The 23,099-nt window shown below is 41.1% G+C and overlaps 1 protein-coding gene across 3 annotated transcripts in view; it reads left to right on the top strand.

Moving 5' to 3' along the window:
- ELOVL5 (ELOVL fatty acid elongase 5) overlaps positions 1-20,353 on the top strand; it is a 38,218-nt gene extending 17,865 nt beyond the window's left edge. For all 3 annotated transcript variants that reach the window (XM_048936988.1, XM_048936990.1, XM_048936989.1), the window contains exons 2-8: positions 4,118-4,183; positions 6,209-6,396; positions 12,864-12,941; positions 13,367-13,538; positions 15,012-15,136; positions 16,917-17,051; positions 18,501-20,353. In XM_048936988.1, coding sequence (XP_048792945.1) covers positions 4,126-4,183; positions 6,209-6,396; positions 12,864-12,941; positions 13,367-13,538; positions 15,012-15,136; positions 16,917-17,051; positions 18,501-18,632 — 888 coding nt within the window. In that variant the 5' untranslated portion in view covers positions 4,118-4,125 and the 3' untranslated portion in view covers positions 18,633-20,353. The remainder of the gene's footprint in view (positions 1-4,117; positions 4,184-6,208; positions 6,397-12,863; positions 12,942-13,366; positions 13,539-15,011; positions 15,137-16,916; positions 17,052-18,500) is intronic.
- Positions 20,354-23,099: the final 2,746 nt, after the last annotated feature.

The following is a 23,099-nucleotide window of genomic DNA, read 5'->3' as shown; positions in this document are numbered from 1 at the left end:
ATTAGCATATCTTAATACTTGTAAAGAATTTCACAGTAACAGTAGCAGAAATGGATCTGGGCACATCACAGGCTATTTTTTTCTAGAAGCCTTAATGGCTTTTTTGATGGATTTCCAAACTCTGCTCATTTACCATCCTAAAAATGATAGGGAAAGAGAAAGTAAGAGCTGTTTTCATTCTGCTGAGCATAATTGATAAAGTCAAGTAATTAGCATGGATCTTTTCTTCATTTATGAAGACCATTCTTGACCTTGATGAGGCTTATTTGGGAGCACTATCATGACTTTTCTGTGTACTAGGAGAGCAATTAAAATACAGTGCATTTTTCAGAGTGTACTGGAGGTCTGCTTTCTGTCCTTTAATGGGAATATCCATAAATTCTGAGGAGTTCTCCATGTGCCTGTATGGAAGACTCCCCAGCATCTGGAAAAATAGTTCTTTTTATTTTATTGTGCTTAGAACACCAGATCCTTGTTTTCCTTGAGGAGTAAAGCCTGTTGTAGGTCAACCTGAGTGCTCCTATATTCTGATCCAGCCTGCCCTGGTGTTCTGGGGTTCTTCTGCATTGATAAAATATATTGGCAGAGAGGATGGTTCATTTCCTGTCCACTGTAGAAAAACAAGTTAGAGAAAATGATGTATATAAAAGTACCTGTTTTAGAAAGCAGAGGGTGACATAACTGGGTAATTGTCTTTCTCACTTCAGGTGGCAGTGGTGCCTTGCTGTGGTCTATGACTCCTAGGTAAAGGAGCACTGTAATTATTTGTTCACATAGATGGTGAGCTGCAGGATTTGTTTATTTGCAGTATTAGGAAACCTGCTGCTTACAGTGTTTCAAATAGCAGCTGGTTTAATTTTTCTGGAAGTTGATATTCCTCTGAATTGGGAAACTATTCTAATTAAAAAAGAACCCTTGTAGTTGCTGCAGTTGAAGCAGTGTTTAATGTTGTGCAGTTATTGGCAGCAGACTTGATGCGTTTTCACATGACCCCCCTCTGGAACAAAAGCAGATTGTTTCACTCTGTTTTTGTATTATACAAATGAGTTCCCTTTGAAACAATTTCTTTTTTTTTTTCCTGCAAATTCTGGATATAACACCAGGAGTAGTTCTTCCTCCACTGTGCCTTTTACGATGTGCTGTGTGATAACTGTGGAACAAAAGCTACCTGGGGCAGCAGCCCTCCTAGTAGAAAGTCTTCTCCCTCTGCAGAAAGTCTTCTTTTGGGGGTGAGCTCTTCTTACAGTTTTATGAAAGGATTGAACATGGAGTTTTCTTTCTTTCCTTCTTTGCTATGTATAGCTTGGTGTGATTTGTTTCTACTTTTCGAGTTGTTTTCATATCTTAATTTCTTCCAACGTCTAGCAAAAAAATAATAAATAGCCAATCAGTTATGAATTGAGCTTAGTTTGGGTAACAAGTCCTTGGTTTTGAATCAAACTCTACCATCTCAGGTATTCCCCTTCAAAGCAGGAAGCTGAAATTAGGAGCAGGTTGTGGTTTATCAGATGAATGTGTAACTAAATTGTTATTGGATCAAAGGAGCAACTGATAAACTAATTGAGGTTTCAGACAACACAATAAATAATCAGCTGCATAGTGAGCACTTTTCCTCTGGGGATATTTAATAGCTATCAGATTAAAGAAAGAAGCTTGTTCTGGATAATTTTCTTTCTTTTCCTTGGAAATCGGGTACTTATTTCTGAAAGTTCTTTACAAGGAGAGTGGTTAGGCCCTGGAACGGGCTGCCCAGGGAGGTTGTGGATGCCCCGTCCTTGGACGTGTTTAAGGCCAGGTTGGACGGGGTCCTGGGCAACCTGATCTGAATGTGTATGTTTGGTGGCCCTGCTAGGCAGGGGGGTTGGAACTACATGATCCTTGGGGTCCCTTCCAACCCGGGTGATTCTGTGATTCTGTGATTCTGTGAAAGTCTTCCTGACGTTCTGATAGCACAGCCATATCTCAGTTCGATGTCAGTGCTCCTAGGATACCAGCGTGCCACCAGCACTCATAAATTGTGTCGTAATTGGTACTGAAAAGCAATTTAAAGAATGGATGTTCTTGTGAAGTGGATACTTATTTGGACCAGACTTCTTCAAAATTCTGAATGGGGAAATAAACTGCCATGAATCTGGACTACAAAAGACTTTTTACTTTCCCTGTTATTTTGAGTTCTTGGTGTTTTGGGTTTTGTGTGTGACCAAATTTCAGGGTAGTTTCTGTGTCTTTGTGTAGTTCAAAACACTAGAAATGGCTTTGAGTGCACAGATTAAGAAAGTTCTCTGTGTCCTTGAAAATGCAGTGGGTAAAGATGGGCTTGGGGCGCAGCCAGAAATCCTGTAGGAGCACTGGAGCCTCAAGGTTACGATGTGGTGGAAAGGATGTGGGATTATACAGAACAACAAATGATGTAAATACATTCTTGTCTATTTAATTGTCCCGGTGTCATGGGAAGTAGAAACTGAAATGAAATTGAGGCCCTGCCTGTCCTGCAAGCAGCCGTGGAGATGGAGTGGGCCCCAGCTCTGCTTGGGGATGTGCATGGGACCCTGCGCATCCTTGGCATCCTGTTCGCTGTTCTGCTGCCCTCAGGAGAAATTGAGGCGTCAGTGCCAGCTGACCTAATATTTATTTTACTTGTGTAAATCGGAAATATCCTAAAGGCAGCGTTCTAACAGGTAAAAGTAAGGTGTTTCCTTAGCTAGGGAAAAAGAAAAAAAGAAAAAGATGAACTTCTTTGTTGTCAGCTATATACAAACTTGAAAACTTGCGTAATGGTTTCACTTTTTACTGTATGTCGACCTCTTATGAGTTGCTTGCATTATTTCCATGTAACTAAAAATTGCTGTTAATGCGAGTACTGAAGGGAAGAGAAACATCAAGAGGTGAAAATTATACTGCTGGAAAAGGGCAAAATTACTTTAATGAAAGCTCTGTTATAATTTGAAGAAATTGGAAGGAATTCTGCATAGAGAAGAGGAAATTGTGTGTGTGTATATATATATATTGAAAGCAAAAAGAAAGTTTCTTCCTCTTCTCATAAGAATTTAATGAGTGTCTCAGTGAGGGCTACAAAGATGGAGGAGGGTCTGGAGGTCGAGAGGTGTGAGGAGTGCTGAGGTCCCTCGGTGTGCTCAGCGCAGAGCAAGGAGCTGAGGGAGGCCTGATGGCGGCTGCAGCTCCTCACAGGGAGCCGTGGGGGAAGTGCTGAGCTCTGCTCTGTGTGACAGCGACAGGGCCTGAGGGAACGGCATGGAGCTGCGTCAGGGGAGGGCAGCTGGGGGTGAGGGACAGGGCTGCACCAGAGGTGGTGGGCATGGAACGGGCTGCACAGGGCTGCGGGCACGGCCCTGAGCTGATGGAGCTCAAGCTTTTGGGCAGCGCTCACAGAGTTTGAGTATTTTGGGTGCTCCTGTGTGGAGCCAGGAGCTGGACTCCAGATCCTTATGAGTCCGTCCTGTACCTGAGGGGTGTTACTTTATAAGAGTTTGCCAGTAAGGAAGCTGTGGAAATGAAGATCTTCATGCTGGGAATTGCAGTATTTCCCTTCCTTGCCTGTGCAACACTGTTATCCTGTAGTTGTTCATTGGTTAGTTTTATGGGCTGTTAATCACAGCTGTAATCAGTCACCTATTCACAAAGTGATAGAGAGCCAGTTTTCACGTTTTTCCTTCCCTTCCTCCTCCCCAGCTAATGTTGCCAACTATTTGAAGTTCTTTGTTAAAATAGCTTCATAGTATTTATGTAGGAATTTCAGTGTTGCTGTTCTGTTCAAGGTCCAGCTCTCCTCCTTGTAGAGCAATCATGCCAATTATCATCCTGTATTTATACTCTTAAAATACTGAACTAGAAAGAACTTTTGATTAAACTGCACTGTTTTAAACCTCCGTGTTTCTGTATCCGTGATTAAATGCACATCTTTACAGCTGTTTCTCTCTGACACTAGAATGTGTTTTCTGTACTTGTACTGTCTTTGCTAATAATGTCCAGTATCTGTCTGCAATGTTTGTATGTTAGAATTTTCTTTGTTAACCCGAGCAGTTGGTATTCAGATAATTAAACTGTTTCTGTGCAATGAAAAATAACTAACTTACTTTTCATTTTTCCATTTCACCAGATTGTAGAATGGAACGTCTGGATAAAACAATCAATAGCTACCTGGATGTTTGGCTTGGACCCAGAGGTAGGCTTTTTCAGAAGATGAAATAGTATAACTGATTCAAAAGAACAGACACTGGAGCATAAGAAGAACATTCCTAGCAACCTGACTTTGAAAAGTGATCAGTTTTCTTAATATCTACAGAGCAACGTAATGTGGGATTCTGTAAGAAAGTAGAAATGTCTCAGTGCATGTTCTCTTCTAACCTGGAGAGCTGCTTATTTTTTAGCTACAGCAGTCTGAGATGCTGTTCTCTTTACTAGCAGTTACATGCCAGTGTTAGCCTCATTGACCTACTGATCTCACTAAGGTCTTCGCAGGTTTTGTCTTAGAAGTTAATGATAGGTTGTATTGGAAAATAAATCTTGTTAGAATTTGCATTTGATTGAACAAAAATACTGTTATCTTCATAATTGGAGCTGCTTACTTCGCTTTCACTGAAATAAATTTTAAGAAGTGTTTTTTAGAATGCATTTCTTCTTCGGAACCATTCTTTTTAAAGAAACAGTGGTTTTGGTGAGCTGTTCACTGGGAAAAAGTTCACAAGTGGAGAGCAGAAATCCTGCTCAGTATGAAGGGAGAGGCATTAACACCAGAGAAGACGGTGTCCTTGCTTGAGGGCTTTCATCCAGGCTTCGTGTGATCCCATAACTGGGGTGCACAGTTAATCCATGTGGTGTTGCTCAGTACTTGTTTTTCCTCTTCCAGTGGCGTACTTCCTCCTGCTGCCTGCCCTCTTTCTCTGTCCAAATGAAGCTCCTGCTGTTGCCTCACAGCATGAGGTCCATCGGGGAGCTCCTCTGGTCCTTCAGAGAGTGCTTTCTGCTTGCTCTTGAGTTGTTTGGTGCCCTGGTTGTGCTCACCTTCATGCTAAACCTGTTTAGATTAGTCAGGATGTTGTGATATGACACAGTGTTCATACTTTCACATAGCCTATATTTGCCATGTTTTGAAAATTAAGGCAGTAAAATCCAAACAGATCCCAGGTTTTCTTAGCCATTTCCCAACCTATGTTTTAAAGCCTTATCTCTTACGATCAGCTTACACATTTGACTCCTTTGCAAAGAAGACATTGCTGGTTTATGGTTTGGAAAGCATGGCTTCTATCCTTTAGACAGGGCTCAGGTGAAGGTAGTTAAATGCCATGCTGTTGCTGGGTAGAGACCACGGCAGTGACTGTGGAAAAAAGTGTGACGCACTTGTCTCAGGCATTTCTCTGAAGTGCTCATTCTGAGCAGCTGATGTGCTTTTTCTGAGCAGCTGATGTGCTTTTTCTGAGGAGCTGATGTGCTTTTTCAGTATTTTGCCAGCTGATCTGGGTAGTCAAACAGGACTGACTGTTTTGTGTTTCATTGCGAACACAAGGACTACAAAATTTAAGTATCATAAGTAGCACACTTGTTAATCTAGTTAGGCTAGTATTGATACAATGCAGATACAGTGCAGACTACAGAAAGCTATCAGGACCATCTGCTGAGACCCTCAGAGCGTCCACTTCACTACTAGCTTTGCTGGCTCTATGAGGGAATAAAAACTGTGCTGTTGGGAAAGGCTGATATGAGAGAACGAGAGAAGATGATAGAATCATAGGATCATGGAATAGCTCAGGCTGGAAAAAACCTTAAAGGTCATCAGGTCGAACTGCAGCCTAACCATATTACCCTAACTCTAACAGCCCTCTGCTAAATCATGGCCCTGAGCACTGATTGCTGAAGCTTTGCTTTATAATTTGAACTCATGTTTGGTATTCAGGATGGATGGAGCTTCTGAGCTGTAGTTAGTATTTCACTCATAATAATTAGATAGTAGTTTAGAAATATCTTTGCCTTATAAAGATTTCTATTTCCTTTAACAGCCATGTAAATAAAATCTTGCTTCTGCAGTTGTTTGTAATTAGTAACATAGCCCTTGATAAAAAGATTTGCTGTTCTCCCTTCATCTTTGTCATTCTGATGCTAGAATCATTCTTGAGTAAAGATTTTTCTGGATGCATTGAGTTCTTCTCCATTCAAAAGTCTAAGTGTTTGTAATTTTGTTTGTTTGTTTCAGATCCCAGAGTAAAAGGATGGCTTCTTCTGGAAAATTATACACCTACCTTTATCTTCTCAGTCTTGTACTTACTAATCGTATGGCTAGGACCAAAGTACATGCGGAACAAACAACCGTTCTCATGCAGGGGGATTCTAGTGGTCTACAACCTTGGACTCACACTGCTTTCTCTGTATATGTTTTATGAGGTAGGAAAAAGCATTTGGGTTGGGGTTATTTTGCAGTGTCTGTTTTAATTATACTGGCTTGTGTTGAAAATGATCTATGAAGATAGTCCTGCTAAACATGGGGAAACGTCAGCAAAAATGTTACATGATTCTTTAATGTCACTTCTGAGAGGAGAATACTCCCATTGCCTAGAAGACAGGCTTAACTGGATTGCTTTGATAGATTGTACAACATACTTGGCAGCAAAACTATATCTTGTTTTGAGTGCAAAATGTGTTTTATTTAAATGTGTTTAATCACAAACTCTTTGCATCTGTTTGTGTAAGCTTGGAAGCTTACACATGTCCTCTTAATTTTGCTGAAACAAATTTTGCATCTAGACAGTTGTGATTCATCTGTTTGTGAATGTTAGAATCTGAACATACAAATAGATTTCAAACTGAAGTGGACTTATTTTCTTTCTTAACAAAACAAAGATTTGTGCACTATCAAGTTTTCTGCTTCCGTAGAGCTATTTAGCTGCTCATAATTGAGATTGCATGCCTTTGATTAACGTGAAAATGGAAAACTATGGCAATTTAAATAAGAATGTGGTCAATAAACAATGCAGCATGTGGCTTTAATGTACAGAATATTGTGGCTTGCCTTTGACCAGAAGCATTTCTCTTTTTGGTAAGGAGTTATTTCATTTTCAACATGGAATTACAAACAAAAGCTAAAGCTCCTGCTTTCCTTGAGTAGAAGAGGGGGACATTTGCTTAGAAATACATGCAAGTTATAATTCTTAGAGGTTTGTAGTGTCTTAAGAGATGAATTTAGATAGGAAATGATTTAAACTTAAAGGCAATTTCTCTTGTATAGTGAAGAGTTTAGTCAAAATTGCTGTATTGATTTGGATTATTGAGAATTTTGATACTTAATTCTTTAGGATGAGCAGTGTGGGATTCAATAGTACTTAGAACAGCTTGTATTCTCTATTTGTTCTCATTTCTAATCTTCCTTTAAGGATATTCTAAATCCTGAGTGAGTGTGTGAGTGTGAGGAGTGCATACAGAATTTGCACATTGATGTGTTAACACATAGTGTTGCTGTGGACTTCATTGACAGTACCTGCATTGTTAGTTTATCCAGAGATTACTTATACAGTAATTCATATTATTTGAACCTTTATATTGCAAGTGCCAACTTTTCTTCAGTTGTACTAAGTATGGATAAAATTCTTAGCATAGCCAATCTTCTTTTCATGAATACTTGAAATAATTCTCATAGTTTCCAAATGAAAACTACTGTATAAATTTAAACAATGGAAAAGATTTGAACTGCTGATTGTAGGCCTTTATAAGACTTTCCTTGCTAATAGTGAGTAGGTTACTAAGAAAAGTTTATGTTGAAGTTCCTTGTACTTGCAACCACTTGAAAAGCTTTTATATTATCTCATCCTTCACATTTACAACATGGTGAATATGAAGGTTTATGCTTTCTAAGTAAAACTCTTCACATGGGTTTGAACCACCCTTTCTGTAAAGAAGTTTTTCCTGATACCCAAACTAAATGTCCCCCGGAGCAACTTGAGGTCATTCCCCCTGTCCTGTCATATAAAGCTGCAGTGTTATGACGACTCATGATAAACTCATGATAACTCATGACAATTACAACAAAATGCTTTTGAGATCATCTCGTGAGTTTGCTCTTTTGTAGCCTATGTTGTCTTAGAAGACCACTGGATGTCCTTTACTGTGAGCATTCCATGCTTCTTCCCTGCCAATGCAGCAATGACGTGGTGGACTTCAGGGCTACAAAGGCGATGGGGGGCCTGGAGCTTCTCCCTCACAAGGAGAGACTGAGAGACACGGGGCTGTTCAGGCTGGAAAAGAGAAGAATGAGAGAGGGTCTTGTCAATGCTTACCAAAGGATGGCATGGGGCCAGCCTCTTTTCAGTGGTGCCCAGCAACAGGGCGAGGGGCAACGGGCACAAACTGAAGCATAGGAAGTTCCATACAAACATGACAAAAATTTTCTTTACAATGAGGGTGACAAAGCACTGGAGCAGACTGCCCAGAGAGTCTTTTTTCTCTGGAAATATTAAAAACCTGCTCAAACGTTTTCCTCTGCAACCTACTGTAGGGAACCTGTTGTAGCAGCGGGTTGAACTAGAACATCTCCAGGGTCTCTTCCAACCCCTGTGATTCTGTGACTTGGGAGCAAGCAGTGGTCTGCAGCAAGGACTGATGCCTTAAAATATTGCAAGTCGACAGCCTTGCTGACATAACACTGTGCTGCTCGCTGTTTGCAGGATGAAAGCCAAAGAGCCAGGTGACAGTGAAAAAGTCAGATTCCTAAACTTAATGTACATCTGCTGGCTGCAGTGAGTGCCTCTGTAATAGCCGTGTCAGTATAAAGCCAGCAACAGCCTCACTCAGACCACGTCTGTCACTGAAATTTAGCTGTGAAGGATGAGTGATCATCAGTCACACTTCATGACACGTGTTCTTTTTCAAGCTAAAATGATGACAGTAAACATTCAAAAAAGGAAGAGGGAGGTATAATACCTTTCTCATCTCTGTATTTCATTGTATTTCACCTGAATTAAACTTTTATCAGACCTAGTTTGAGGACAGTCATAAAACAGCACCGCATACAAACTTGTTCAATATCCTATCTGAAAATAAACCGTTTTATTAGCTTGCTATTAAACTTCTGCCTGGGAGTTTCTCCTGAGTTATAGCTGTCATGGTTCAGCCTGTGAATCATAGCATCACAGCTCAGTTTTAGTGTTGTGTGACCAAAACATGATATTGAAGTGAGGCATCCTCCCAGCCAAGATGAGAACGATGATCTCATTGGTTTTCTGGCCATTTTATCTGAATGTTTGTATGCACTAACATAGGGGTGGGGAAAAAGTGTGGGATTTGTATAATTCCAGCTACTGTGTTCTTGCTTCACTTGGTGGTCTGATGGTCTTTTTGGTCTTTAAAATCACATCTTAGACTTTTTATTCAGGGTTTGTAGGTAGTATTTTATGTACATAATAAGTGTAAATTATCTATTCTGGCATTTAATGACTGGAAAAAGCTGTGGTGTGTTCTGATACTATCAAAAGAGAGCGGTGGGCTGCTTGTCTCAGATAATTTTAGAGGAAGGCAGGCCCTGGGGAGTGGAAGAGGTTCCTCTCAACTGCCCTGTCAGTTCCTATTTGAGGAAACTGGCCTGTGATGAAGGCTCACTTTCTGAAAGCAATCTCTGTGTCTTCACTCTTCATATGAAGCACCTGCCTGTAGCCAGGCTTGGGCCTTGGCTGGTATCAGAACACAAAATCCTTCCCCACCAGCCATCTCCACGGCCAGTTCAGAGTGGTGCAGGTATGCTGCTTTATTTTGACAGCAAAAGTGATAAAAACCACATGCTGCAGCATTTTGAGGAACTCGATTGCAGCACAAACATACTATAAAAATGAAAGAGAGAAGGAAGAGAATCCTACTTAAGCACAAAAGCGACTTCGAACTGCCGTGTTTTTCCTGGGGCTGAGGAACTTAACAGTGCCTTGGAGTGCTATTTTAACTGGATTATGAAGGAGCTGTCCTCTTGGCGTGTCATTTCAAAATGGCAGACTCTGGAAATGATTACAGTCAGCCTGTTCTACACAGGTTAATTTCTCAAGAGAAGATAGCCTGTGGCCGTGCATCAGCAGTGCCATTAGCAAGCCTGGGCTCCTGCCAGCCTTGAGCTGGAGGACGTCCTGAGGTCAGCTGGCCAGCAAAGGCCATCTTGGGCCCACAGCAGCTGTAGGAGGGCTCAGGAGGTGGAAGCAGGCCACAGGAAGCACGATAAATTACTTAAATGCACCTGCTGACAATTTGTGACACCAACATTTTAAGCGAACAGCTCCATTAGCTCCATTTATCGTTTTCTGCATTGATGTGCCCAGCTCTGTACGCAGCGCAGCCGTCTGGGAACTGCTGTTGGTCAGATCTCAGAGCAGCCTATTGTTTCTGTTTTCTGAGGCCTTCCAGCATGTGCTGAAAGTGATGTGGCTGTAATAAATAGTGGGAGAGCAGCTGATCCCTGTGAAAAACCATCACCTATGGGTGCCGTGTGTTACTCAAAGCAAGGCTCACGGACAGTAGTATGAGCTCATGGCAGCTTTTGACCTCTTAATTTCTTTTGGAAAGGAAGGTTTGATTTTTCTTTAGTAACTATACTATTTCTATGTGAAAAGATACTGCTGTTTCCTACAAACATTGCCTTGCTTGTATCATTTATAGCATTATGACTGTGAAATAACACTACCATTCCTAGCATGTTACAATATGCTCTTCTGGAAACAAGGAAATACTTGACTGAAGTTTTACTGAAGTTTTACTACATTCACACTGATGCCTTTATTCTTTAAATAGCAGAATCATTCTGGACACCTTCTGTCAAGCTTTATGTAGTGAACCTGTATCCTTGCAGGGAAAGCCCCCTGGGTGTCACTGTGCTAGCCTTTGCTCGGAAGGAATTCCTGGAAGAGCTGGAGATGGAGGCTGACCCTTGCTGTTTGCAATAGTAACCGTGCAAAAGTGATTATTCCTCTGTTTCTCACCCTTCTTTGAACTGTGAAATCTGCATGAAGACATCTGTAAGCTCTTAGCAACACTGTTACAGCACAGTGTGGTCTGCCTGATGTTACTAGTGAGCACCCAAGAAACCTTATAGGCATTCCCTCAATGCTGTCAGAGTAGCTTGGTATAAGGTTTGTCCAGAGAGGGTAGCTGGTACCTGGATGAGTTCTCCTTGCTGCTTGGATAGAGAAATTGCTTGGGTCTGCTGCTGATGCACAAGGCTGCCTTGCTGTCACTGTCATGGTAATATTGATTGTTCTCCATTACATGAGGTAATTTCAGGTCTTTATGTTAAGGTATTACTGGATGTCTTTTCCCACCCCCCCTTCCTCCACTAAATAGTGGCCATAGTTCTATTTCAGGAGGTCTAAAGTAATGACCTAGACTGATTGGGTATTTTTAAAGGTAATTTAGGGAGAAAATGAGCCATGAAAGAAATAACATTAGGAAAAGGTCATTTAAATCATAATCTTTATTGTACCTTTCAGAATTAATTTCCCATTCACAGTTCTGGACAGCGTTTAATAGCACCAGTTATTGTAGCAACTAATTATTTTAAATGACTTACAGTACATTGAGTTTTTAACCATGGCCTTGCAAAGCCTGTTTGTTTTTTTTTAATTCTCCATGAGTGTAGATGAGGCCCAGAATGGACAAGTCACTTGTGCAGGATGTCTGTCCATGCTTTTGGAAGGATTTTTTAGGTTGCCTTCCCATTCTTTTTACAATTGGAGGTAGTTTAAATTCCCTATTCCTCTCCTAATACTATTTCCAAGAGGAAAAAATGTCTTTCTAAACATCAAGCAGGCTCTTCTGTCATGATTATTACTTTAATAGAAGCACTGATGGCAACCTCTTAAAAGTCAGAAGCCAGAACCACCAGGGTTCTCCCTTGGTTTTAAAAATAAATAGCTTAAATAGCAAGCTGCCTCCTGGCCACATTATAAGCCAAGACACTTGTTCTCATCCTGTCCTCACACCTACTGCCCTCTCAGGTCCCACCTTCAAAATCTCCCCTTCCAGGTGCTCCTCCCTCTCGCCCTTCAGAGCCTGCTTCAGCCTCTCCCTTTGCAGTCTGCCTGCTCCCCATCACCCCTCATACACAGAGCTCAGGGACAGCGGTGTGATCCGCAGCTGTGGGAAAAGCATGGGACACGGGCACTGGCAGCGGATCCGGATTCCACCTTGGTTTCAGCCAGCCCCAGGCAAAGGACTCCTCGTCACCCTCTCATGACTGGTAGCTAGCTGGTCATTACTCCTTAATTACTCTGCAAAGTAATTTTGTCATATTTGAGGTATTATTTGATATATCAGGAAGTCAGGCAGGCAGTGACAGAGACTGAAGAGGAAATCACTTGGATGGTGAAGAATGTAATGTGCTTGGAATTAGGGATTTATTTAAAAAGATTTAAAGAATCAACATATGGTAAAGCATTAGTTGTTAACTGTTGAAGATAGCAAAGCTGAAAGGTTTGTTCTGTTATATGGCTGAAAAAATTGTAGTCAGATCCTCATGTTTGCAATTGTATTTTGTAATCTTTGGTATTACCAATTATAATTTGTAATCTTTGGTTGTTCCCTTTCTCCAGCAATGAGATCATCAGCTGAAGGGAGAATCAGTCTAGGAACAAACACATGCTGTGTGGGATAAGCTGGAGCACTATCTCCTGCTTTTATTCTGTTACACTGCAATTGAAGAATTTCTATTAATTCACCCTTCTTTATGATTCAAGTAGTGCCTGGAGCTGAAACCCAGCCTAGTGTCACACTGAGGTGTCCACAGATGCCTTGTCACCACGTGTCTCCCAAAGCTTCTGTCAGGGTTTGGGTTCACTGTGAGGCACGGCGTTGGCACCGACTGACACTTTGTTCTTTGCTCTCCCCAGTTGGTGACAGGAGTATGGGAGGGAGGATACAATTTCTACTGTCAGGACACACGCAGTGGAGGTGAAGCTGATATGAAGGTAATGTAATCAAGACTTCAGGTTAATTACATTTTCAATTGTCTCCTTGAATGTAAGTAGAAAGCAGAATGGTATTGATCATGCAGTTTTTGTTCAAACTGTGTGTTTTTTTCTCCTTCCACAGTATGGATGGGTGATGCATGGTCAGACATAAGAATTAATCAACAGTATATTCATTGATATTTACAATTTCTGTGAATAATTGTATGTACACTTCCATGTGTTCCCAGCTCAAAAAACAGAATTGGTCTTCAGTCTGTATCTGGCCACTGTGTGTCCGTTCCCTGTCTGTGGGAAGGTGTGGTGATGATTTCTTCTCAGATCTTGCCTTTACAGGCAGCACTACAGCATTTTTTGCCATAGTTCACTAAATACTGTCTGGTCACAATGTGCAGTACTTTTGAAACTTGTTTCCTCCTTTCTAGATCATACGTGTCCTCTGGTGGTATTATTTCTCCAAACTCATTGAGTTCATGGATACCTTCTTTTTCATTCTGCGGAAAAATAATCACCAGATCACTGTCCTGCATGTCTATCACCATGCAACGATGCTGAATATTTGGTGGTTTGTTATGAACTGGGTGCCTTGTGGTCACTGTAAGTACTGGGTTATGATGGGATATGCTGGCATCAGAGGCCTTGTTTTGATTTTCATTTGGTCAAATCAAACATTTCTGGTATCTTCAAGTGCAGGATGTGTTGTTTCTGATGCTAAGCTATTTTGCTGAATTGCAGCCGTTGCTGGAGATATTAAGATGCCTGCGGGGTGTCTGGAAAATACACGACTATATAGCTTGAAGATTTTACTTGACAGTTTGACATTTGTTTTCTGCAGCAGTCCAGGTCTGGCACCTATCAGCCTTGCTTTCTCTTTTTTTGGAGACCCTCAAATGAAACAGTGTTTTTTTCCAAGGAAGAACCAGAAATGTGTTTTGACTGCAAGATGTCTAATAGTGACACTTGTCCTTAAATCTGTAAAGTTCACCTGAGATGTAACTTTCACAAATTAATCTCATTTTATACTCGTAACCACAACAAATGATTTCAACTAAAATGTTGTCCCCTGAGCACTAATGAACTTGACTGAATGTGTCTTAAGTGAAAGGTTTCCGTGTCTCTCTTGTCTAAATCCTTCTAACCTCTGGCAACCTTGGCAGATTCTTTAATGTCCTTTGTTTTTCTTGTCATCTACTTTACTAACTGTATTAGCGTGGTTCAGTTGTGGTTCAGATATGCACGTTAATCCAAGAGAAACCTTTTGAAATCCAGTGGGTGTGAACTAGCAGCAAGGCAGACCAAGTAGCTGGATTGCTCAGGAGTCTGCTTTCCTAGCCAAACAACATAGAAACTCATATTTGTTTTGTGTTGTCAGCACGACAGTGAGTAATGTTGAACTTATGGGAAGCGTGCATCCAGAACCACATTTTCCTATAAAGAAGTCAATCTCTGTTTATAGAACAGTCCAAAGAGCAAGTACTTAGAGTCTATCTTGAGTTTTTGTGGTCTTGAAAATACTTCTGCGCTATTTCTGGTGATGTGTTTTTCTTCTTCCTTACCAATCTCTGTGTCATGTGTGGTCATCCAGTACCACACAGTTTGGTGCTAAGCTAAAACTGAAATGTATTTGATGACTAAAGATGCTGCAAACAAGGACAAATGGAATGGTTAGCTTTCACATTCAGAAGCTACTCGTTGCTTTTGCTTATAAATGACCAAATAGGCTCCCTCCCAGAAAGTGAAATTGGCCTGAAATTAGATTGGAGAAGCTGTGGATTGTTGGGCATGTTTACATGACTCATTTTTATCAGCTTCCTATTGACAAGATGGAGTGTAGAAAAATAATAAATAGAGCAAACAAAATCAGAAGGCTGATATACAGCACACAGTGGCAAAGCACCTCAAACACTCGGTTGAGTCAACATTCTCAGTTGAGTTTCAGGAGAGGGGAGTTTTTTGCTTTTGTTCTAAGAGAAACCATATTTTAAATAGTAGCCATTTTGAGCTTTTGGTTCCATGTAACAGCATTTTCCTGGTAATTCAGTGTACTTTCTTTCTCCTTTGCTGTTTCAGCTTATTTCGGTGCCACACTGAACAGCTTTATCCATGTCCTCATGTACTCCTACTACGGATTGTCGGCTGTTCCAGCGATGCGTCCTTATCTGTGGTGGAAGAAGTACATCACTCAGGGGCAGCTGGTGAGTGATGAGCTCTTGTAGCACTTCAGCAGGTTCTTGTGTTCTCAGTGGGATCTTTTGGCCTTTACCAACAGAAAATTTTGGTATGGATAGAAGGGGAAGTGAAATCTAAAAGCTTTTACAGCTTCATGCACACAGATCACTTTAGAAATCCAGCTTCGGTCTCTCTGTACTGCTTTCAGGGCAAAAGGGAGGTGGGAACTGATGGCGTGCATAGATCAGTGCTGAGCAGTTCAGTAGGATCTTTTTGTATCTCTCCAAGCTGTGTGGCAAGAGGTATTGGGGAATCTCACTGCTGGGTTTTTGGGGTCTTTTTTGGGGTCTTTGGAGCCGTGTAGGCAGTGTGCCTGTCTGGGTGCTTGTTGCTCAGGCTGATATTGAGAGGGCAGAGCAGAAGCAGAGTGCTACACAGTCTGCAACTAACAAGGCCCTTCATTTCAGTCCTGCAGGACAATGGATTTTCTGTCCCACTTTTTGCATGCAGTTGCAAATGGTTTATTAAAAACTGTTCAATATTTCTGTTCTCCTTCCGCACTTTAAATGGGCAGATTTTTTTTCACTTGTAATTCTGCGTTGTGTTTGTTGCATCCATTTGTTTTGTTTCCTGGGTGTACAGAGATGATGCCTGAATGCTGTGGACTGGGGGTGAAAAGAGCACTGAAATTAAGCAGTGAGGCACACGCTGCAGTGACTCTGATGTGTATAATGTGTCAGAGCTGCACAAGAAAGTGTGCATAGGCATTTTGTTCTCCTCGTTTTATAGATGGGAAAGACAAAGCCTAGAGGTTTTTTAAATTATTGTTAATATTTACTTCTATGATTCTTTTTCTCCCCACTTCTGTCCCCACTCTCAGAACACTGATTAGGTTTGGTAGCATTTGCTGGTGATTGTCAGCAATTCAGAGTTCAATTCTCAAAATCCTTTTTCTTAGCACAGTTTCTTCCAGAAGGAAGGCGAAGCACAGCAAAGTTCTGTGTGGTTTAGCAGGTTGTTTTGTTCTGTTTTGTTTCCCTTCCAGATTTGGGCCCTGTTCTTCATCTGTGCTGCCTGAGCGCTGCAGATTGCAACTGCCTCTGTGGTGTAGCTGCTCCCCTGGCTATTGTCACAGCGCTTCCATTTCCCTGCCTGCTCTGCATGGCAATTGCATCTCTTTTCAAATAAACATTCCCTAATCTGGTAGCCTTCATGTAAGGATGGATTTTTTGCCTGAAGGCCTTTGCAGCACATAAGCCCAAACTGTTGATTTTTTTCCAAAAGAGAAAACCAAAGGTAGTTGTAAACAGGTGTAATGAACCTCTGATCTCTTGCATGCCTCCGTTCCCCCAGCTTCTCTGCTTCGTATGTGCAGTTTTTGACTTAAAATTCTCTCACTGGAGCCATATATAGGGTAGTCTCAGCCTGTGGAACAGGTGACGCTGGATTTTTAGCAGAGCTACTGTGTTAGGCTGGCAGAGCCAAACCCTGGTGAGCTCTCCCTCGGGAGGTGGTGGTCTTTGTTCCCTAGGACACTTATAAACTGATTCTATGTAGGTTACAGTAATGCTCTAAAATGGAACAATATTAAATAAAATCACTTAAGCAACAGAATATCACAACCTGAAAGTCTTGCTAAATCATGTTTACTTTGTTTTAGTAAAATAGAGAAGAAGAATGCATCAACCTTAGGTCGTTTTGGAGACACCTAATTAGGTTTTGGTCAATAATGGCTTTTTCCCTTCTTGCACTGACGTGCTCTGGTTTTTGTTTTGTTTTGTTCTGTTTTGTTTTTTCTTTCCCCAGATTCAGTTTGTCCTGACAATCTTCCAGACCAGCTGTGGTGTTGTTTGGCCATGTGCGTTTCCTCAGGGGTGGCTGTATTTCCAGATTTTTTACATGATTTCTTTGATTATCCTCTTCACAAATTTCTACATTCAGGTAAAAGTCATAATATTCATAGATTCTTTATACATTCTGCTGGTTTTGTTTCATTGGAAAGCTGTTTTACAGAAAGATCTGCTTGAAATAGCCTTTTTCTTCCAGCAGCATGCATGCATTTTTAATGTATTATACTTGTTGGTCTACCCACAACTTCGAGAGCTTCAGGTGTGCTGTCTACAAAATTCAAAACTGTTAGAAATCTCTATAAGCAGAGTATCACAGAAACACATTTTACTAATGCAGTTTTAACTACAGATAAGGGAGAGGAGGAGCTTAATTTAGGAAACAGTTTTTCATTTTGAAATAAAACAGCAACCTCTGAAGTGCACAAGCAAATTGTTTCCTACTGTTCTTACAAGGGTAAATGCTTAGTTTGTTTGCCTGAGAAACATCTGAAACTATCAGCACACAAAAATCTGGTTTGGGTTCACCTTTATAAGCATTTCCACCTGGAAAATTAGCATTTTGAATTGAGTTTCTGTGGCATTTGTTTCATGTCTGAACAGATCTAGACTCAATCCATGTTGTTCAGAGTAGGTCACACTCAGGCTCTGGGCAAAGATGTACCTGTCTTCAGGAAATCAACCCCATGCAGTCCCATGCACTGACCTCAAACAGTGTTACCTAGTTTAAATGTCTCTTTTTACACTCTTTTCACCTGAACCTTTCAGGTCTGGTGAGAGTGACTGAGGCAGGAGAGAACATAGCAGGCGTCACCTTTCTGGTCTTTTGGTGTTTCTTAAAACCAGTCCTGTGCTCCTGATCCCTTCCTGCATATGAACATGCAAATTAAAGATGATCGTATACCCCAAATATTATTCTACTTCCCTCATCAGGGTTACTCATATTTTAACTTTCCTTCACGTACACAGTTGGAAATGTGTTCTCATCAGGCAATTGAACCCCTTTGACAAAGATTAAGTCATGCGTATTTTTTCACTGTCACTAATTTTTGTGCTGAGTCTCCTGAAAGCTGTTGGTTTTCACTCCTTTCTTGCTTTGCAAGTCTGCTGCAGCAAATTTGTTTCATATTTCTGTCTCTGAAACTGCCCTCGCTGTTCCTGTTTACCCACTTCTTGTTCTGTCACTGCTGGCCATAGTCACCTGCAGTGCATCAAACCTCCCTCCTCCCTTGTCATTTTGAGTATATTCTTGGGCCATAGTCTGCTCATAAAATTGCTTCCCTGCTTCTAATTTACTGTTAACATATTACTGCCAGTGCTACCATCGTGCAGCAATCCCTGTTCCTTGCCAGTGAGCTAATTCTCTTCTTGTGATGAATGAAACACACAACGTAGCCTCATACACAAAAAATGTTAGCTTGTTAGACTGCTGCCAGCACAAGGCCTTGACGGATGCAGATTTACTTCTAGCTTCTTGAATTGCTGTGAGAAAATTGTCTGAAATCTGTTTAAGTAAAACCATGTGTCTTTCTGTATATTCTAGACTTACAACAAGAAGGCATCCTCGAGGAGGAAAGAGTATCAGAATGGCTCTACAGCCACTGTGAACGGGTACACAAACAGCTTTTCTTCCCTTGAGAACAATGTGAAACAAAGAAAACAAAGGAAGGATTGAAGACCAAACTGAAAAACCATTTTGATAACCCCAACAACAAAATCATCTGATTGTAAAAGCACAATAAGAGTTGTGCACTAATACTCTAATGGCTACTGTAACTATTCCTGCCTAGAATAGTGTGACTTATGTAGGACTTAACCAGTGCAAACACCCTAGAAACTGTATACAGAACATAAAAGTAGGTTGAAGTTTAAAAATAATTCTGGGCTGTCACTGACCCCGCTATAGACTGTGGAAGGGAGTGTTATTGTAGTATATGACACTGCTGTTGCCTTACTAGTCAATACAATAGGTGCTGAATTATGATTCACAATTTGAAAACACTGTAATCTAAACTCCATTTTTTTTACTGTAGATCATGCATGTGATTGTAGAGGTAATTTGTATGATGCTGGTTTCAGTAGTTAAACACACATGCCTTAAATTAAAAAGCAGGGCCCAAAGCTTACGACTGGTTTAAAAATTAGGGTATGTTTCAACTTTTCAGTTGACTGACTTTTTATTAAAAAGTCGTGTAGAAGAATCCATGATCATTTTACTGGTCTGTATGTGATACACAGTGTTAGGTATCTCTTACGTGATACAGTGAAATTAGAAATGGTGCATTTAGTTTTGTATATTTGGCTTTAACTGACTAAGCAGTCACAAACCAGATGGAAAAGTTATTTTACCTTTTTAATAGATCTTATTTTTTTATTTGAAGTATGTCACTACTGTAAAATTAATTGGCGCTTACTCAGTCCGGTAAGACTTAAATATTTGTCTCTGAGGTTTAGGGTATATACAGGGTGGACCCATCTTTTATTTTCTCTTTCTTATTTCTGGGAATTCTTCAATGCTAAATGAAGAGTGGTTTTTAATATGGAAACTGGCAGAATTTCAAGTGTTGTTACCATAGCCATATCCACACTTTAAGAGCTACTGTTTAAATCTGTAACGTATCCAGAGGTGTATTTAAAAGCAAAGACGGAAGGATGCTTTTCTGATGGAACCCTCTGTGTTTAAGTTGGTAACTGTGTTGGTCTTCATGTAGCATATGTTCATTTTTAAAATGTGCCTAACAAACATCTTTTCCCAAACAAGCAAAATTCAGTGGTCTAAGTCAAACGTAATGTTTTTTAAGTGTTACTGAAATGTGCTGGAGGTGTCTGTTCCTGTAGTGTGAGTCGTGTTTGTCACCAGTAATGTCTTGGCTTGTTATCTGAGGATTTGTTTAGAGAGCTTCTAAGGTTGCTCCTGTAAAATGTTGCCTTGCACATATGAGGAGCCAGCTGCAAAGCTGAGATCTGTTGCTGGGATGTTACTCTGGTATCTGCCATGGTGGAGCCTGGCTTATGAATATCTCATTCATTAAGCTCTGAGAAATGGAATTGTGCAAGATGTTCAGTTGGTTATTGCTCAAGTTTAGCTATTTTTGATATTTATATAAATGCCAGTTTTAACTTGTTTAATTTTTCTTTTTTTAAATTAAACCTTTTTAAAATTTTTTGCACATCTCTTAGGGAATTAATAAGTTTTCCTGCTACCCTTGTGGGTTTTCATTCCTTGTTTTGAAGGAGACAGTGTCTGTCATGTTTACATTATCGAAGCTCGTGTGTGTGTCTTCATTTCTAGGTACTGGTTTGCAGAGTCTTTACATAGCTCAGTACAGCAGCTATACTGTTCAAAATAGGCTGTCTAAATGTGCTAGAAATAAACTCTTGGCTCATCTGAGTATACCTACGTTGTTAATGTTTGACATGGTTTAATCATTAAAACACTTTTGATGATCTCTGCCTGAATTTTATAGTGGGTTTGTACAGATTTACTGTATTGCTGGTTCCTGTGTAATGCCAAGAAGAAGTTGTCTTGACCAAAGGGCAGCTGCAGATATTTGGAGAAATTTAGCATGCCAGAGATTTGGTATCACATTCCATGCAAAAAGCTTTGGCTGAATACGGATCCATTGCCTGGCTGCAGAAATTATCTGTGCAGTGGACTAAACCTCCCAGTGGAATTAGTGAAAGCAGAACACCCCAAGTGGCTCCGAGGCTGAGTCTTGGGAGTGAAACTTAGCATGGGCTTTCTGCCTCATGTACACAGTCTATAGAATGGGAATGATACCTTTCTCCAGAATGTGGGCACTTCTGCAACTTCTCTATAGCTCCTATTGCCCCTTGAGTGGTCATTTCTGAGCCCTGGGTGGTTTGAGCAGCAAGCTCAGACAGCTTGATGGTGGATTTACTGAAAACAGAAATACTTAAAAATACAGCTGTCTTCAGGTTTGCAGGCTCTCAATACAAGAAACCTAGAGCAAGGAAATGGATTTTGCATTTTATGTGAAAGGCTCAGAGGTTTTGTGTCATTCTGGTTACTTCTGGCAGGGAGCTCCAGGTAACTGCTAAGGCAGTTTCTTTCTCCTGCATGTGCAGAGTCAGCTGGAAAACAAGTGTTCTGAACAGGGCTCAGAAGGCTTACCAGGGACAACACAGTACCTTGGATGCGGAGCCTAATCTGCAGGTTGTTCCTTGAAGGCTGTAGCATCAACCCAGCCTTGCCCAGAGAGCTGTGCTCCAAGCCTACCCTGGCCAAAAGGATGTACAGCCCAGTAACCTTCATACCTGCAGGTCAGAAGGCTGGCTCCTAGGCGCTCTTCTACAGTCTCAGCAGCAGCTGCCATGTGGATGAGAGCTGTAGGGGTTCGGATCTCACTTCACCATAACCAGCAGCCAACCTGATGGGCTGAGTCTGGACCTCTGCACTTTGTTCTGCTTCCAATGCACTGCCCAGCCTGGGGCAAATAGCAGCCTTTGGGTTGCCTGCTGTTCTGTTCATAGATATAACTGCTTGGGGCTTGGGATCCTCAGGGTTCTCTGAACAGACCTTTGGTGTTGTAAAGGCTGGAGGGGTGAAAAAAGACTGGCTGCTGCCACGGGCCTGGAGGGGTTTCATATGAAACAGGCCAAGGAGAAAAAAAACATCACTTCAGTGACTGTTTGCAAAGAGCGAATGATCAAGCTGCAAAGTGTACCATTAAGATCTCCTGTAGTTACAGTTAGTGAGCTGACCACGTCACCTCTTTTGTTGGAACCCTGCAGGATTTTGTGGTGGAGAGGGAGGAGGGCAAATGCTTCTGTTCGACACAAAGGGGCCATGAAGCCATGGCAGTGCAGCACAGCTGTTCTTAGAGCAGTCCTGATGTGAGTACCCACAGAGCTCTGTTGCTGTGGCAGGAAGCACTTCGAACTGGTGGCACATAGCTACCGGTCTGGGAGGTTTGCAGAGGGTAATGCAAAAGCAGGGAACAACACTGACAGTTTAGGAAGTCTTCTGCGTTGTTTATTTCACCTGACGCAGATCAGGTATTAAACAAATGCTGGAGCTTCTGATAGGCCTTTTACAACCAGAATTAGAGCAGTGAGACCCCCTAAAGCCCTACACCTGGTGGAGTTTTCTTGGGGTTGCCTCTACCTTTGATGTTTGATTGCTGTGCTGAGGGACAAGTGGATAAAAATGTGTGTTGTGTGTGTCTGGAATAAATTGTTAAAAGGGTATGCATTATTTAAAAAAACAAGCGTAGAAGTAAGCTGGATGCTGAAGGAAAATGTGAATAAATCATAGGTGAAATTGCTTTGACAGTATGGGTTCTGCTGGGAGCCTGCTAGAAAACAGTGCAGGAGGTGATTAAATTATGGAGGGAGATCTCTCTTGCTAGAGAAGTGCTGCTGAGAATTGTGTTGATACATGAGATTAACTTCACACTGTCATCACCCTCTTGCCAAGAACTGCTGAACCAGCAAAGGTGTTTAGTTGCAATTATCAAGATTTTGCAAGAACTGGCTTTAAAAGAAATGAACTTGAATCCAATTTCAAATTTTCAAACCATTTAGGTGGAGGACGAAACAAAGTCTGAATATTTCTTGATTTCAGTAGAACAAATGTGGATGAACAGGAGAAGCTGAGTGCCCAGGGTCTCAAAAGCCTTGGCAATAGAAGAAGCATTAAATTTTAAGTCAAAGGTGTTAAAATCATCACAAAATGGGGAAAAAATAGTTACAGATATCCAATTTAAATTTTAGAAGAGTTCGCAGTGCTGAGTCAAGCTGGGCTGAGGAGAGAAAAAAAATGACATGGTTTGTGTTTCAAGGATGTACAATGTAGATGCTGTATTTTCTATAGGAAGAATGTAAATAGTGGCACCAGGTCACTGGTGGGCCTGAGAGTCTGACCTCCGTACGGTGCAAGGCTTCGGGATATGTAGGAGTGGTTGAGAGAAAGGAATTAAACACAAAAGGGGAGAAATTGAATAGGTTTTCTGAAAGCAACTCACACGTCTTGCTGTTATTGCACCATAAAAATACTGTCAAAAAGGAAATTCATATTTTATCCATCTGCAATAGGTAAAGAATTTAATCTTGTAACTAGTTATCTAAACTGAAGAGTGTGGTGACCCAGCATTAGGATCTACAGTCAGGCAAGGGTCAA

Source organism: Lagopus muta, chromosome 2 (genome assembly GCF_023343835.1).
Source record: "Lagopus muta isolate bLagMut1 chromosome 2, bLagMut1 primary, whole genome shotgun sequence".
NCBI lineage: Eukaryota > Metazoa > Chordata > Aves > Galliformes > Phasianidae > Lagopus > Lagopus muta.
This window is presented reverse-complemented; position numbering and strand designations above follow the sequence as displayed.